The sequence below is a fragment of the Daphnia carinata genome, chromosome 5, assembly GCF_022539665.2.
Source record: "Daphnia carinata strain CSIRO-1 chromosome 5, CSIRO_AGI_Dcar_HiC_V3, whole genome shotgun sequence".
NCBI classification, from domain to species: Eukaryota; Metazoa; Arthropoda; class Branchiopoda; order Diplostraca; family Daphniidae; genus Daphnia; species Daphnia carinata.
The window spans coordinates 4277271-4294720 of NC_081335.1; the positions used below are offsets into that span (position 1 = coordinate 4277271).

The 17450-nt window shown below is 41.4% G+C and overlaps 2 protein-coding genes and 1 long non-coding RNA gene across 3 annotated transcripts; 2 read left to right on the forward strand and 1 right to left on the reverse strand.

The window, feature by feature from the left end:
- Nucleotides 1-778: 778 nt before the first annotated feature.
- Nucleotides 779-2260, reverse strand: LOC130697060 (uncharacterized). Its single transcript, XR_009002785.1, has 4 exons — nt 2166-2260; nt 1895-2051; nt 1282-1370; nt 779-1170 (listed from the first exon to the last, which is right to left on the reverse strand). It is a non-coding gene; the product is annotated as an uncharacterized LOC130697060 (long non-coding RNA).
- A 3097-nt stretch (nt 2261-5357) lies between these two features.
- On the forward strand, nt 5358-8232 carry LOC130696541 (nose resistant to fluoxetine protein 6-like). The gene is made up of 9 exons (XM_057519621.2): nt 5358-5640; nt 5705-6173; nt 6248-6542; nt 6623-6786; nt 6844-7230; nt 7285-7423; nt 7496-7691; nt 7770-8039; nt 8111-8232. Exons 1-9 carry the CDS (start codon nt 5364-5366, stop codon nt 8158-8160), a joined length of 2247 nt encoding a protein of 748 aa, XP_057375604.2. The 5' UTR covers nt 5358-5363; the 3' UTR covers nt 8161-8232.
- A 2788-nt stretch (nt 8233-11020) lies between these two features.
- On the forward strand, nt 11021-17295 carry LOC130696741 (BRD4-interacting chromatin-remodeling complex-associated protein-like). Its single transcript, XM_057519840.2, has 2 exons — nt 11021-11200; nt 13396-17295. The coding sequence occupies exon 2, from the start codon at nt 13397-13399 to the stop codon at nt 16946-16948; it is 3552 nt and encodes a 1183-aa protein (XP_057375823.1). The 5' UTR covers nt 11021-11200; nt 13396; the 3' UTR covers nt 16949-17295.
- The last annotated feature ends 155 nt before the right edge of the window (nt 17296-17450 follow it).

Consider the following 17450-nt stretch of genomic DNA (forward strand, 5'->3'; position numbering starts at 1 on the left):
TTTGTTGAAAATTTATTTGATACATAACAGAAGAAACCTTCGTCTTTTTTCCCAATAAGTTCTGTACAAGCGTGACAATTTGTAATTGTAACACACTAATAAATAAATGTCAGACTAACAAAGTTGATGATCAACTGGTGTTGAAGTCCAATGGTTGCAAAATGCCATTTTCGTGGCAATAGTTTTAAGATGTTTTTTTTTAATACTAAAAAAGCCCCTAGAATGTCATGTTTTGTCCTGACGGGTATTTTGAGCTAATGAATGGAATCCATCCCAAATTTGACGATGATCACAAAAATGTTAATCTTTTTCTAACAAACCAAGAAATAAGGAATTATTTGGAATTTTAAAACAGTAGGTAAAACCGTGGAAGTATGCACAAGAGCAAAATTCGGGACTGGTTTCGGAAGCACTAAAGCTGGTAATGGCGCTTCCAGCAGGGCCCGTGTTTCCTTCTAGTCGACCTATGGCTTTGTCAATTTGAGCTCGTTGTGCGTGTCTCCAGGTTAATACAATGCGAACAATCGAGTCCGGCCCGATTTCAGTGCCCTTTTGTATTAAAGGACCTGCCCAACGGAAGATTCGCGCTTCAAACAGCGATTTTTCCCAATAGAACAGGCTTGCGACATTCACCCTGAATAGACACCTAAATCCCTTAGTTTATTCACGAGGATACGACCCTATCTGGTTTCGGAAAGCATATGAGCTTTCCGTCTCTGTTGTCTTCGTTAACAGCACTTCACCGTTCGAAAAATATGACATACTTTTTCATCTGTACGAGCTTTCAAAACTTACATGCCTCATTTTCATAGAGGCAAACATCAGCGTTTTCTCATTCTTACTCAAGAATCGCCCAACTCAATGGGTACAGTTTACGTCACTTAAGAAAGGACACTTGGTCAACTGACCATGAGTTATAAATTCAACTCGGATATTCAATTTCTTTACGGACGTATCAATCCGGGCCCGACAGCTCCGGAAGCCTTGTAAGAAACAAAAAAAAAAAAAATGAATGAAACAACATACTTTCCTTCAACAGGAACTTCAAGAACTCTGCCACCAACAAAACCACGCAGGGCGTCAGGATGCAATTCAAAGAGCAAGCAAAGAATGGTCGTGAGAGCTCCTTCGCCAGTGCCTAAATTGTAGCATGAAGGATACCGGCGCCGGCTTTGGCATCGAACATTGTAACAAGATGTACGGTAGGAAGAAAAAACGTATAAATTTCATTATAAGTTACATTTATATTATTTGACATGTAAGCTTAATTCTAGAAAGTACCGGTTCCATTTGGTTGGTGTGGTGGAGAGTCCTATAAGTGGTGTAGTTAATTCAGCGCGACCGAATCAGCAGAACGAGGTGTAGAACCACTGCATAAAATTCAATGCAAATAATTACATCAGGTATAGATGGTATGCAATCATATATAGAAACATGAGACCATGCATGTTTGCTGAACGCTTATTGGTTCTCGTTTTAAAAAATTTAGTATGGCCTTCTACTAATTAAACGGAGCTTATACTTCTCGGCAAATCTTGAGCAAGCCCGCAAATGCTCATAAAACTTGGACATAGCACATAAATTATCTTTACTAAGGTAGAGTAACTCGACTCTTAACGTTTTTGCAAATGGTTTGAATCGACAGTCGAGGATAGGGTTGTTGGCACTTCCTCATGGCAAATGCAAGGCGCCATAACGTGTCTATCTGTTGCTTACTTGTTCATTTTCACAAATTTAATTCACCAAACAGCTAAAGACGTAACTAGAATCAAATTTGAATGGCGACGAAAATGCACTTAAACTATGCACATTAAGATCAACCAAACAACTAAAGATATACTTAGAATCAAATTTGAATGGAGACGAAATGAACTTGACATGAAGCTATACTCACGTTTGGGAACAATGTAAAGTTCAAAGGCAACCGACTGGTGAAGTTTTAACTAGCAACGATAGTAAACTTTCTACCATCAAGCTCAACTGCATTCACGACCAGGGAAATGGGATTTTTTGCATCCGATCGATGAGGATGAATAAGGAATTTCTTTATTCTACAAGTTTTTTCATATGCAAAAAAAAAGAATATTCTTTGTTTCAACAGTAACACTTAATCATTAAGAAAAAAAGCGAGAAAACGGCATAAAGAGTGCAAAATAACAGCTTACCTTGTCACTGAAAATGAATTTGTTTTCGTCATCCAACAGAAAATTCATTTTGCCGTCGTCGTTTACAAAGATATCATAATAGTGCTTGTTCCGTTTCACAATTCACCAAGTAGTGTCTATGAAATGAAATAAAAGAAAACCATTAAACAAAATTCTATATACAATATTCTATCAACAACTTTGATACGAGTTTTAATTATTCGTAACGGTGTGTTAATTTTTTAATCCGTCAACGTAGATGTGATAGCCGAATAAAACGGGAAACACTACTGCTCTTAATTACTTGTCACTGGCGTTTTCTACTTAGCTCCTCATTGTTACCGCAGTGGATGTACATCCAGCTCCAGTGATGAACCTTTAATCTGTTCATGCAGGAACTGAATAGGAAGTCTTAAATAAGCCTCATCGCCTTACCTCAAGTAAGCCTGCTTACTTGAAGATTTTCCTTATAACTGAAACCAAATGTTGGTAATGTAAATATGATAATCCAAGATCTTATTAATCAGCAACCAAGTAGTTTACAATATTATAGAAAAAAATCCACATTTCTAGCTTTGTTTGATATTTTTGAAGAAACATTCAACAAACAAAAATGAAAAATGTGGTTATCACTGATCCCCTACAATTTAAAACTATTACTTACTAGATAATTCTTCAACCTAAAACATACTTAGGAGATATTGATCCTTCTATGCTAGCTGTAACGCAGTAGCTTGGATATGTTTATCCTATGAATTCATCTGAATGCTTTTTGCTACAGTTTGTCCTCATCTAGACACACAAAGTGTGTCACCATAAGCACATACAATCACAAGACAAGAATGAAAATTTGGAAATAAAATGACTAATATTTAAAGAAAATAAATTTGACATTATTTAGCATAAAGCTTACCAAAGTGAATAATTCACCTATGTGAACGTACAGCAAGGTAAATAATTCACCAAATCACCTTCAATTAAATAGGTAATATAACTGTCAGTAGAATTCTTATCTGAAATTTTCATTATCATAAATGTAATCATGAATGAGTTAGTATAAACCCATTCTAGTATTGTTTCAAACAAGATGTGCATGATTGTTATTACAATGGATGAAAATTGTAGTTTACCTAAATATTAGCAGATTTTTTTCCTGGTGGCCAGTTGTAGTTGCCAAATGAAACAAATCTCGCCAGCGGTGCAACGGCGAATAGTTTTAAGCATCGGCATTTTTCCCTAATGATAAGCTGGTGTCAATTGTCACTTAATTCGAATTTTTTCATCCATACCAATAGAAATAAAATCCTATAAACAATGTTTAGGATTAGAGGCAACATTGATCCTTAGATCAGCAACAAACTTTCTGGAATAATACTTTAAAAAAACTTCAGTCCAAGTGTATGGAAGTTCTCCGCAAAGAACCATGAAATCCATTACGACCTACGGAACATGCCGAAACAAAATGGCCACTAGTGAGATTTTTTCCCTTTCCCTAGCCTTTTTTCTCCTCAAATTCTATTGGCTGGTCCTTAGACGTCGGCCATCATTTTTCCGAGGAAGGCGGGAGAGAAAATGGTTTCGGCAACTTTCCTGTAAATTTTATAAGGATCGTTTCAAAGTAAAGTAGGGGAGACTGGGGTGATTTGGGACACCTTTTGTTTTTGTTCCATAACTCCTTCACAAATTGCTTGATTTTATTTTTGACTGGATTTATATTTTTGTTGTACCTTTCTTTACCTCCGTGTTTTTTTCCCGATTTTTATAATAAATAATTTACGTTTTACAGATTTTTAAAGTTTTGAAAAATTTGAGGGAGGAGCCTATGGTGTTGGGTGAATTGGGACACCAGGGTGGGTGATGTGGGACACCCTAAGTTTATACTCATAAAATACATTTAAAAAATTGTAATAAATCAGTAGGATACTACTAGATATACTCTTTTTTTTAAAAAAGTAAGTTAGTTAGAAATGTAACTTTTTTACTAATTAATGCAACGCTGTTTTTGTAGCTCCGCCTTTAACTCCACCCACTACTGTTCAATTTCAGGCACATTTGCTGTCCCAACTAGCCCCAAAAAAAGTCTTTTGGTAAAAATACAATTTCCCCTCAAAATAATGGTCCTAAAATTAAATTTTTTTTTGCAAACGATAGAGAAATGAATAGACTACCTGTTTGTATGTATAAAATATTAACTACTTGTAGTATTGTGAAGAAAAACACTAAATGGCGGCGAAAAATTTAAGGAAAAAAATACCGTTTTTTAAATTTTCTACATAACTTTCGTATTTTTTCAAATATTCGTTTAAAACTTTTACCCTAAATAGGAAACACAAATACTAATAACATATATTTTTTTTTAAATTTTAAATCAATTACTTCTATTTTTCCTCTAGCTGTCCCACTTCACCCACTGTCCCGGCTCACCCCAGTCTCCCCTACACCTTGAAACTAGAAACCACTAAAAATGGATAGTTCTTTTCAAGGGCTACAGAAGACTTCCATTTGGCTGTATGAAAAGGTGGGCGATTAGCCAACATAACCACGTCCTTAAATTTACGAAATACTATACACCGCATCTGTGGGTGAACAGGTTTGCTCAAAAACCTAGATCCACAGTTCAGGCTATGATGAAAGCGAGTCCATTGAACTCAATAACAAGTTAACGACTGAGTCACGTCATCTAAGCAGAGCATCAGCTGAACTAGATTTATACGAAATAGTTGTGTCGTAGCACATGAAAAAATAATTAAAAATTGGGGCCGCCAAAGCAACACACAAAATTTTTGAAAATGTCTTTTAATTTTTCTTTGCTTGTTGAAGCAAAGCTTGAACCGTTAATATTACTGTAGTAGGGTTCACTTACCTATTGTGCTTGCCTACATACGCAGATTTATTTTCTCGAGTTATTGCCTTGTATGACGATAAAAAAAACAGAAAGCTTGATCACAATTAGATACCCAATAGTCAACATTCATATCACGGTGTTAAAATGGTCCAAGCTCTTCCTGAGCGAGAACCTACCAAAAAAGGAAACTGGACGGGCTACTATTTGCTGCATCACTCAATAGCATAGCCAAAACAATTTCCATTTACAGTTTACGACTGATTTATTTTCCCCTATACTGCTTGCCGTATTTCTATTTCTCAAAAGGCACTTCGTGGCCTAGATAAGGTGCACGAAAACATCTCTCTGTCATCACTCTAGTTCTTTTCTCCACCATGGCGGTAGCTCCACTAGGCTTTTGCGACCTATCGCAGACGAAAGGATTGTTCTTCTATGTGTTCATGGCGATTTGGTTCAACGTGCAAAATATCTGTTGCCAAGTGTTACCAATGCAACCATCTACCAAGAATATTCCTCACCAAGTGTTCGTGGATTGGCTGATACAAACCAGTTCTCCAACTGCTCTAGCTTCCAATATCAGTGAACAATGCATCCATCACACACAATATTACTTAACAGCACTCGATCGACGGCAATCATGGGCAGTAAAAAGTAAGTTGTTTCACACCTTTATGTTTTTCTCCAGCATGGTTTTATAAGGATATTTATGATGTAGTGTACGAATCTTCTGGGCGACTGGCAGAGCAGTTATTTCATACTAATAGTCACAACGTGCATCACAGTTCGGGTTTGTTTGATGAATGCCTTTCCATCCAACCAGAAGATGTGCCATTTCAGGGGCAATATTGCACTGTTTTCTTTGAAAATGAATCAGTCCGGGAACACGAAAACGACCACAACTATCGAAGCCAGGACCTTCTGGAAACGGGCAAAACGGCTGTTTGTAAAGAAGGAGAACCCAAAGAACATAAATCGAATTTTGTGATGCCAAGTGTTGGTTTTTGCCTTCCGTCCACTTGTAGTGCAAGGGATTTGCGCTCTGCCGTGGCTCAGATGGTTGGAAAACAGCTTACAAACAAGATGGATTTCACTATGGTGGCCATTGCAAACGAAAATTATTGTTACTCCCAAGACAAGATCAGTACCAGCAGGATACACTACGATAAGCTCGCAATGACCGTAATGTACGTATGCAAATTCACGTTGTTTAGCATGTTCGTTTACCAATACAACTAATATGTGTCAAACTTTCTTTTAGGATTGCCTTTTGCCTCCTCATTGGGCTTGTTTTAACGGCTACCGTTCATGACAATTGGAGTGGGACATCGTCGAGCTGCCCAGATATTGCGCCACAGGCCTTCCACATCAAACTGTTGCATTGTTTCTCGGCGAAAAGGAATTGTCGAATGCTATTCTCGACCAAAGATGACGTCAAAGACAGTTTAGCCTGCCTGCATGGCATCCGAGTTATAACGACATGTTGGATCGTCTTGATTCACGTAGCAGGAGAATTTAGTCAGCGAATGAGTTACACTAAACAATTGGATATAAAGGTATCAAATTCGTACGTGTGAATTGCAATATTCGTAAAGTAAATTAGACGCAGTATTAAAAATTTGGCATTTGCACACAGAACGCATCACGATGGGAATTTCAAATCTTCACAAATGGATTATTTGCAGTCGATACGTTTTTCTTGATGAGCGGCCTTTTAGTCGCATTTACGCAAACGCGCCAGCTGGATCAACATGGCGGTTTCTTTAACATCAAACGTTTTTACATCCGTCGATTCGTCAGGTAACAACCCAAAATTAAAAAAACGCGAATGTTTTCTTACGTATTGCCAGTTTAAAGGCTGACACCAGTCTACGCGTCCGTTCAGCTTTTCATAGCGACATTATGGTCGTACGTCGGGACGGGGCCCGATTGGAATTACGTCCGGCAAATGAGCAAGAGCGTCCGTCAAAATTTGTGGGCCCACATGCTTTATATTAACAACTACGTCGCCGTAATCGATCAGCAATCGAGTTTGAGCAATCCGTTGACGGGCATGATCGAGGCGTGGTATCTCGCCTGCGAAATGCAAATGTTTTGGATTAGCCCGCTGTTTATCTACCCACTCTGGCGATGGAGGAAAGGCGGTTTAATATGGACAATGGCTTGTTTTATGTTTTTCTTAGGATTTTGCATGGCTCTGTTTATAGCTTACGACATACCACCGACAGTCTTCTTCAATAGACCGTAAGCTTTTCATGAAGCAAAGTGTTTTCCTGCTTTTACACTTCCATTTGCTAGGTCAGACATGCAGAAACTCAACGAGTACTGTCGAAAACATTATCATCTAACCATCGCACGTATTCCACCGTACGTTATGGGCATTCTACTTGGATGGTTGTTACATAAAACCAAAGATAGAAAAATCCAAATCAACAAAGTAAGGGAAAAGTTATGCCTTACATTCTGCTACTCATACGCACCGTTTAACTAAAAAAAAAAATGCAATTAGTTTTTAGTCATTGCAGGATGGGTGATGGCCTTATTGATTGGTTTGCTCGTTATCTTTGGTATGATGCCTTACTTGGATGAAGCCCAAATCCCTGTAATCAATCCGTTTGTCCGCATTTCGTACGGAGCGTTTCATCGTTCGTCCTGGGCGATGGTCGTCGCTTGGCTCATATTTTCTTGCACTCACGGATACGGAGGTATTCAATTATCATTGCTCCATCAATGCCCTACCTCATTATACCTGAATTGTCACTGTACTAAATGTTTTTCCGCAGGTTGCATTAACACTCTTCTATCGTCAAAGTCCCTCTTGCCTTTAAGCCGGTTGAGCTATGCAGTCTACCTCGTCCACTTCGCTTACGTCAAAGCATATGTCTCTCATATGCGTAAGCCCATGTACATAGCGGAATACTATTTCTTCACCACGTATCTGGGAATACTGATGGTCTCCTTCATGTTGGCTTCGGTCATCTCCGTCATCATGGAAATGCCATTTATGAATTTGGACAAACTTCTTTTTCCAAACAGCCTGGAAATTAAGAAGAGTAAGTTTATATTTCTATGTATGATTGGTGTGTGCAAAATGCGCCGAATCTAAATTTTCTCTTTCGTTTAGCAAAAAAAGAAGATGTAAACGGCTTGGTAACGAAGAACAAGTATCACTGATATACGTTTCCTGAGCGAGAAGAAGAATAAAAAACCAGTTAGGATTTACGTGCTGTTGCTTTGAAAAATGAAACACACGGATGTCATTAAATACATGTTTTTTTTTTGTTTTGATATACCTTTGCTTGAAGGAGGTTTTTTTTCACGTAGCATCCCGCTTTCTAGCCCTGCGGTACTTCACTTTCTAGGACAGTTTCGTTCGACGTACCCGTGTAAACCGCGTCTGCCATCTGCTTAGTATACGCTGGCCGGCATTTAAAAAAAGAGAAAGACAGGAATTACCTAATCATCCTGAGCTTGCGTCTGCTAAAACAACGGCCAACAATGTGCAAAACAATCAAAGAGCAATGTGAACATCCAATAATTACTTTCTTTTATAGTTTAGCTACGAAAGAGAAAAGGATAACGTACGCCAACACAGCATTTCTCAAATAAACAATACCTGGTTACAAAAAGGGAGAAGAACATGCCGTACCCGATAGCTATAAGAGTTGAATCAAGATACTTTCCATTTACCTTAAGAAGAAAGCACCTCCGGAAATCGGAAACCAAAACTTCAATTGTATTGAACTAAATTACGCAGATGCCTTAAAAGGTTGATGAGGATAATCAAAATACGTTAATCTTCATTCTTTAGTTAAAGCGATTGACTCACAGGATTTGCCGCTGTCCTACGGAACTATTTACAACGTTATTGTTTCATAGCAATCTTTGCGTTCATCATGGCTGCGGAGCGTGTACGATGCTTAGAGATTGCGACTGCGTTATTGAGGAAACAAGTACGTCCACAGTTATTGGGAAAACTACCGAAGCGGTTCGAACATTACCGTAAGAATCTAAAAAAGAAATCGTGAAAACAAGTCAAGCAACGGTTCTGAAGAAATCCGATGAATAACATGCACGCATTCATGATCAAAATCTGTCCTCTTCCATTCCGATCCAATCTGTTCTGTTAAAACGAATAGTGTCCTTTGCACTATAAATTATTCTATACATTTCGTGTAAAACGTTCCAGCCGGAGAAATTAAAGTCCATTGAATTCCCTTTTTCTATTTAGTTATTCGTTTCTGTATAATTTTAAATGCAGCAGCTGCCAGCAAGATTGGCTGAACCAGATCTTGGATTCACATCAAATGTTGCCTTCCGCATCGCTTTCTGCAATTAAAACTCGACTAGCAAATGAACATTGCCGTAAAGAAATCTTGACTTCCGGCTCTGGAGTGTGGCAAATGCCCGCAGAAAGTAGTTATACCTCATCATATGGGGGTCACCTTAATCGAGTTTGACGTGCATATCTTACGTCACACGCCGAAGCTGGGAACGCGAGTTCCGCATTCCAAATAAAGAAAATCCGTCGTTGTGGTGGCGTGAAAATTGCATAACTTTCGGTCAATACATTCGCGGGCTTACCATCTGTGAAAAGCAGTTCCTCATCAAGTTTAATGGAAACGAACAATCACATCCGCCAGGAAGTGAAAGCGATGGCCCCCATTGACCATCCGGTAGCTGTAGAATCGTGAACCTTTTTCCCAGTTCTTGTTTGCATTTTTTTTTCTCTGTTAGTCGTGGTCGTGGAATTTTACCGTTAAAATCAGAAATGAATTCGATTACCTGTTTCCTTCGTCACCAAGTGAAACTTGTTCTTCCGTTATTCATTTTGTTTTCCGTAATGGAACTTGAAAATGGAAAGGAAACGCGTGGAAATCCGCCAGCGTCGTTGAACCCTACGTTTCACCATCTACCGTACTTTTGCTTGATATGCATTGAATTAAAAAAAACGAGTGAACAATCGACAGAAGGAAAGTGTCTGATATGTTGGAAAATAACAGCACAAACAAGAAACAGAAAAAAAACTGTGAAAAAAAATGTTAACCGCGACAGTTATCACAGGGAACCGCGTGAGTATACCCTGTCTTCAGCTCGTGCAGGTTTATTCGCACGCAACCCATCAGATAAAAAAAACTTTTCATTTTTTTTCGCTCTCCAGAGAAAACATTTTTGTCTGCCTTTAAAATTCCCTTATAGGGAAGCAGACGTGTCACTACAAGTCCGTTAGACTCGTGTACGAATGCCGTTTAACCGCCTGCAGGACTATGTAAATATTGTTGCATAAAACAAAGGCTATCAAATTTTTATTTTAGCTGAACTTTGGCTTCTGCTAAAGTATGCAACACAGCATAAAGTCATGATCATTCCCGTGTTTAAATGATTTCATTTCATTTTTTTAATCGCCGGATAATGAAGAGAGGAAATGACCCTCAGTTGCTATATAATGGAAACTGTGCACGCACGAATGTTGGGGTAAATACAAATATGACGTTCGTGCGTAAGGCAAGACAGTAAATGTAGTACGTATTATCTACTAATATAAAGTAACGAAAAAAAAGAAAAGGGACAAGTTGTAAGTGACTGGGTTGTCTGTGGCGGCGGCCTCTGCTTGAGCAGCCGGGCGTTACAAAATTTAGTATTATATTCGGTCCTGTTTTATGGTCTACCTCTTTGAATAACTGTTTCTTTTTGTGCAGTTTCTCGGTGAAGAAATACAGCGTCCCTCAAGTGATGACTAGGAAGAAAACAAAACAACTAGTACAGAAGAACCAAGTTTAATGGGTCACAGGGATCTCAGTTGTTTTCTTTCAATTCGTCTCGGTTTACTAACGTCCGAAACCATATACACACACACATCCCATTCTGCACTCACCTGTTCTCTGCTGACAGCCCCTCCCACCTTCCCCTTCCTCCTTTTTTCCTGTACTATTTAGACCGGAGCTTCCTAACGGATCGACTCCAGTCCTACTCGTAACGGCTTCCCATTCGTATAAGGCTATAGTGCTCTTACTCGTCCCTCATCAGTCCTTTTAAACCGACCCTCTGCGTTGGTTCTTCTTGCCATTTCGCATTTTTTTTCCCCAACTTAGCGTGTTTTTCGCAAGATAACGTACAAAAAAGAAAAAAGACAGTGGTTGAACAACAAAAAGCGGTTCACGGCTATTATGAAATCTTGTTAACGGATCGCGAAATTTTCAGCATCGTTAGCCAGGTGAGAAAATCTTTATCGAACTTTAATATATTCATATTGTTTTAGATTGCCATGTCGTTTAGTTAAGAAGGCTATTTGGGAGTGTACGTTGAACCGATGTTGGTGTATAATATTTACGGCATTAATTGACCCTCGTTAAACGAAAAGAATCGCAAAAAGAAGGCCTGCAATTTTGTTGATGGCTCGAGCCAGGAAATGCGAGAATGACGTCGAACTAGGCGGAGCCAACAGGTTAAGGCGTTGGGGTTCAAACGATGTTCCCTACCCGGTGTGGCATGTTAAAGCGTGAAGTTAAAAACCATGGCACAACGTTATAGCACAGTATCATCTTGTTTCAAGCGAACGTGCACGTCCTTGACCTTAACCTTCAACGCCCAAGAAAGATGTTCCTCTAAAAAAACTTGGAGTTGTAAACCAATCCCGGTTTCCAATTTCCCTCTCGCCCTTTCTCCCATTTCACCTGTTAGCGGCGCTTTGAGCAAACGGTGGGGGACCTGGAGAAAAGCTAACGGTACTATTGAAAAAGAGTCGAGAATGCCCTATGAATTTATAATAGACGAAAGGAGGGGGGGGGCGAGAGTAGTACATCCCTTCGTTTTATTCTCAAACGTCTTTGTTTACCAACAGAAAAAAACCTCCTCCGGATTTGGTTTTATTTAAGTGGGTTATACGAGCAAACAAAAGTAAAAAAAAAATAAATAAAGAGAAAATAATAACAGTAATAATAAAAAAATAATTCACATGTTGTAACTTTTCCTCTTTTTGAAAGAGATAGTTCAGTGACGTAGAGATATTTGATCTCCGACATTGTAACCCAGGAAGGGAGCGTACCACATTCCTTTAGAGGGCATTGACCCTCTCCGTCTTTTTATTACGCATTATTATGATTTTGATTTCCTTAACTTATTTTTTTTTTTTCAAAGATCCCCGTTGACCAGCGGTCATTTCTTTTTCCTATTTCCCATCGTTATTTATTTTCCACGTGTCCCTCCCACCTTTTTATTTTCTCAAACCACAACCCACGAAGGGAAATGTTTGGGTATTCGTTTTTCATTTATTTTCCAGTGCTTTGAGGCAATTTCCATGTTGGAAATTTTTGACAAGCTACATAATAGCTGAGCCAAAATATAATGAAAATTCTTTTTTGGCATCAAATCAATTTCGAGAAATCTTTGCACTCCGGGTTGATGGCATCAACCAGGCATGTAAGAATATGAGACCTGTAGCACCGGGTACCGTTTGCCAACTCAATTCGGGAGTAACAGGTTTTTCTGTTTTGCTTGTTTTTGCTTCCTCATTGTTTCTTTTTCAATTATTCGTCTTCTTCGAAATCTTGCGTCAATGTGAAAGAGAAGGACGTAACGGCACATCACAGCCGAAGCTCCGCAATTCTGCAGATGATGCGAAGCAGCAACAAGTTTCCGGATGCGTGAATGATGTGTCATGCGATGCGTGTGGTATTTTTTTTTTATGCCTATTAATGTGTGAATAAGAAACTGGTTATGTGATGATGACGATAGCCACGATCAAGCCCACTAGCAACAAACCTAATATGGGTGGGAAAACGCTAGCAAACCAAATTCGGTAAATCTACCGTTAAAAGAAAAATGAATTTGAAAATTAAAATTTAGATTTCAAAGTGTGATGTTCTTCTCGCTAAGCTAAAAGCAATTTCCGATGAGGAAGTGGCTCAATAACGTTCCATCGCTTCAAGAAAGAGGAGAGTGTAAACAAATATAGGAAACTGTGTCTCCGACAGTGGTCTAGACAAGGTTTGTTTAGTAACAAAATGAGGGACCTGTATCACATCAAAGTTGAACGATAGCAGCTCTAGGAGTTGACCCACTAACTCATGCCACTTCTCTTTCTTTTCTCTTGCGTTCATGTCCAGTCGTAATGCAAGAATCACTATCGACAAAAGTGAACCAGCTCATTTGCCATATTAAGCTTTTGTGCCACATTCATTTGGCACTCACAATGAGGTCTCGTACGTCTCACCCAATTCTTAAACGATTTATTTGGTCACAAAAACATCGAAACCTGCGTACTGAAACGAAAAAAGAAATAGAGCGGCTCTCTTTCCTGTCTGACATCTTGATCAAGCGAAGGAGAATTTATTAACCTTCCTGTAACAAACCAGAAAATATACAGTATATATAACAATAATAATGACGGGAAATGCATTGTTTTGTTAGAATGAACTTCAAGAAAAGAATAGCAGCTGTCGTCTTCGTTACGGCAATGTTCACCGCAACGGTGTACTGCCAGCAGCAGAAACAATCGCCGTTGTCATCGGGCGTACGACAACAACGACCGACAGCGGCACCAACGGTTCCGCCAGCCGCAGCCATCAAGAAGGACGGGCCCAATTTCGACCAGCAGCGCTTGACTGCTTTGTTCGGGTCGCAGGCTCAACCGGTATACGGCAAGCGGGATCCGACCACTGGCCAAGTCGTCCTCGAAGCGGCTCCGAACAACCCGGCACCAACCGGAAACCGACCAGCCAATCGATTCACTTCGCCAGCTGTCGAAGCGAAAGAGGAAGTTCAACCGGTAGATGCAACCCAAGATGCAATCGATCGTAAGGATACCAGAGTGCCAGAAACGAACGAAATCAATCCATTCGAATTGCTCCCACCTCAGTTTCACGATTTGCTGAACATTCCTCTTCACGATTATGGCAATGGAACGACTTACAATCCTTACGACAAATTCAAATCGCCTTTGAAGAACAAGTACCCTCTCGTTTCCACTGGATACGCCAATACCAAGTACCAGGGTTCACCCAGTACGACGACAGTTAAACCAACCAAATCGGCCGTTCAGCCGGTGAAGCCTAGCGTTGGTCAAGCGCAGAGTGGCTACGATTACGACTACGATGTAGAGGATTACGCTCCAATCAAAACTACCCGTAGGCCTTCGTCGAAGCCCAAAACAACAACAACGACGATCAGGACGACAACTGAAGATCAACGTTATCAGGATCAGTATTCAAACAGACCAACTACTAAAAAGCAAAGAGTCCGTCCGTCGGTTGACGTTCCCAAAGATCCTGAATCGTTTGATTATCGACCAAAGTACCAAGCGGAAACAACACGCAAACCATTGGTCCGGCCTCAGGTTTACGATGATATTCCTTATTCGAGTGTAGGCACATCGACGCACAGACCGGAGAAAAGACCAGAGAACAGGCCGTACAGACCAGAGACTAACCAGGAATATGTGCCGGACAACAGACCGGACAGTAGACCAAGGCCTTCTGAGTTTTCTTACGAAGAGACATCACATCAACCGGCAAGTGATGATTGGCCTCCTCGTCAAGAAGAATTTAAACCCTACAAACCAAATAGGCCTCCAGTGTTTGATGGGTTCAGTCCGTACAAACCAGATAGTCGGCCGAAACCAGCCAAGGAGGAAAAGGCACCCACTCAACCACCATCGAGACCAAATTATTCGGTAGTTGCAGGGTTGGACAACAACGATCGCGAGCCTATTTTTACACCCCATCAGTCCTACCGGCCTCACTCAGACGACCATATAGCCGAAATCAAAGTGACGCCGAAGCCGTTCTTTGCTGCGGATGAAAATCAGAACTTCGGGCAACAGCAACAGCCGCAAATCACTGTCGGACAAGTGGACGATGTGCCCGACATCATCTACGATTACGACGATGAACGGAGCAAAGGGGAAGGTGTCATGTTTATGTTTGACAACGGGCCTTCTGGCGTAGCTTCTGGCCCGGATCTGTCCAGCACGTCGGGCGTGACACAGAAACCAGCAGCACCAGTCACGCAGAGTCCCGTGGCCAGCCCTTATCCAACTGTGGCCAGTCGCGATCCACGACCGCCGCAAGTTTTCAGTCCAGCCTTCCGGCCTTCTGCTCCCGTTCGTCCCTCATCGGACAGTTCGTTCCTGCCTCCCCTTCCATCCAATCAGAGATTGCCAGACAGTTGGAATTCGTTCCCCCAGCAGAAACAACAGGCCGGCAACGATTCACCGCGGCCGCCGTTCCGGTTCCCAACCGATCATCAACAGAACGCCAAAGAGAACCAGCCACCCAATATCCTGCCACTCTTCCGTCCTAATACGAACCCGACAAACGAATTCCAGTTCATCAAGCATCCGCAACAGGTTGAATTCAATAGGCCGCAAACACCTCTGTTACAACCTGGACCACAGCCGAACTTGCGACCGAATGGGCAAGCAAGTCCATCGCGAGAGCAACGACCAGGAACAATCAATCCTCTTCCTTCCGCTCTGCAATCGCCATTTTCTTCCATCTCTCAAGCGGTAGCCAATTTCTTCGGACGTCGTTCGGGCCATTCGACAGGTAACCAACGATCCGGAAATTTGGATGCCACAGAGAAAATGGATCGTTCCGGCATTGCCGAACCGACTGACACGGAAGCTGACCTGGACACAGCAGAAAGCAACAGTGGCTCTTTCGTTCTTTTCAGCCGACCTGATCAGCCCTTGGTACCTTCGCCCATCTCCGTTGATCGGTCTGGATTGAGCCTCCAGCTTCCGCAACAACAATTACCTCCAAATTTGGGTGCAACTCCGGCTGCCACGCATCCGCAAGTAGTCGGAATTCGGGCATCGCCAGAAGATGGTGCTAGCAAACCACCGGCTTTCTACGTTTACACTACCCACGAACTCGAGCAAGGTAAACCACCTTACCTCGTCGTTGGTCCTGTTCTTTCAGGCCCTCCGAACGTGGCCGGTGCCCAGCTAGTTCACTCCGTGCCCGCCACTCCGATAAACACTCCTGGAAGCCAACGTCGAAGCGATGTTTTGAACGATGCACCCAATCGTCCTAATTCTCTCTCGTTCCCAACGTCCAATCAAGAAGAGACATTGGCTCCTCGTCAACCTGAAATCGCGCCTGTTCGCAAACCATTTTTCCCAATTTCATCCGCAAGCAATAACAAAGAAAGACCCAACCGTCTTCCGACTGGATTATCTCCACCTCGTCAAAACCCCCCTCCTCATCGTAGACCACCTCCAGGATTTTTATTCCCAGAGATTCCATTGGAAACTGATTCAGTTCCACCGCAAGGCATCAGTCCAGTATCGCAAGGCATTCCACCTCCTCGAGTTCCGTTGAATCCTCACAAGGACGTCGCTTCGCTGTTTAGTAACCCGACATTGCTCCATAGCCGACCAAGCGAAGAAGCTGTCTTCCCGGTCAACCAACAACCGAAGGTGCCAAGTGAGCAAGCTGTGGCTGTTAAGAATCCTGATGCATCGGTTGGCGTTGCATCTGTTTTGAGCGTCCCGCTGTACGAAACTACGGTGACGAGCACAGTGAAACCGCCCAAGCGGAAAACGACCAAGTTGCCATCACGGACGACTACGTCGCCTGCTTACATGGAGTCATTCAATAATCAGCAGCCAGTCACGTATGCAACTATCCAACAAGAGGATGGTAAGAAGATTGCCGTTGTTAATCCAGCGTACATAGTGACGTACAAGAGTCAGCCGGGACCACCGGAATTGCTCGACTTGGACGCCCCTTTCGTGCCTTCGGTGGAGAGTCCGTCGGAAGTGGGAGAAATGTCCAGCATTCCCTTCGAAAAATGGCACGCTCTGCCGCAAGAAATCGAACGTAAAGGCGAAGAATCGCCGGAAGAGATTAGCCAACGTGGTGTAGTAGACAGTAGCCAAATCGGTCATCAATCCAGTGGAAGCGATCAATTAAAATATTATGGGGGATTTCTCCCACTCATTCCCCACGCACAGGAATGATTCAATTGAAGAAACTTAAATTATGATCTGATTATTTGTTGCGCTATTTGTTTTGTTTATGACAGTTTGATAAAAAAAAAACACAAGAAAAAAAACAGCGTTCTCTTTATTCCTTTTTAAAGCCGATATTTTTTATTTATTGGGTAATCTTAAGTTCGATATGGTTATGTTGGGCGCAGTCGGTGGCATTCTTACTTATAATTCTTCAACCTTTATTTTTGATTGGTCTGGCCGAAATTTTCATTACGTGGCCGCGGACAACCATCACTTGCGAATCTGCCTCTATGTTTATATATATTCCCAACAGAACGTCATGATTGACAATACACAGTGTCAGTTGACTTGTACTTTTCCCAATTTCCAGAGTTAACGTTGTATTTTCTTTTAAATTATAGGCTTCTTTGTACTGTTTTGCTTCGTAGATCTGGAGCCTAGACGGACTGCGCAAGTCACGTTGCTGAACCGTATATAGTCATGCGCGCTGCTGGGGGCATCGCTCAAT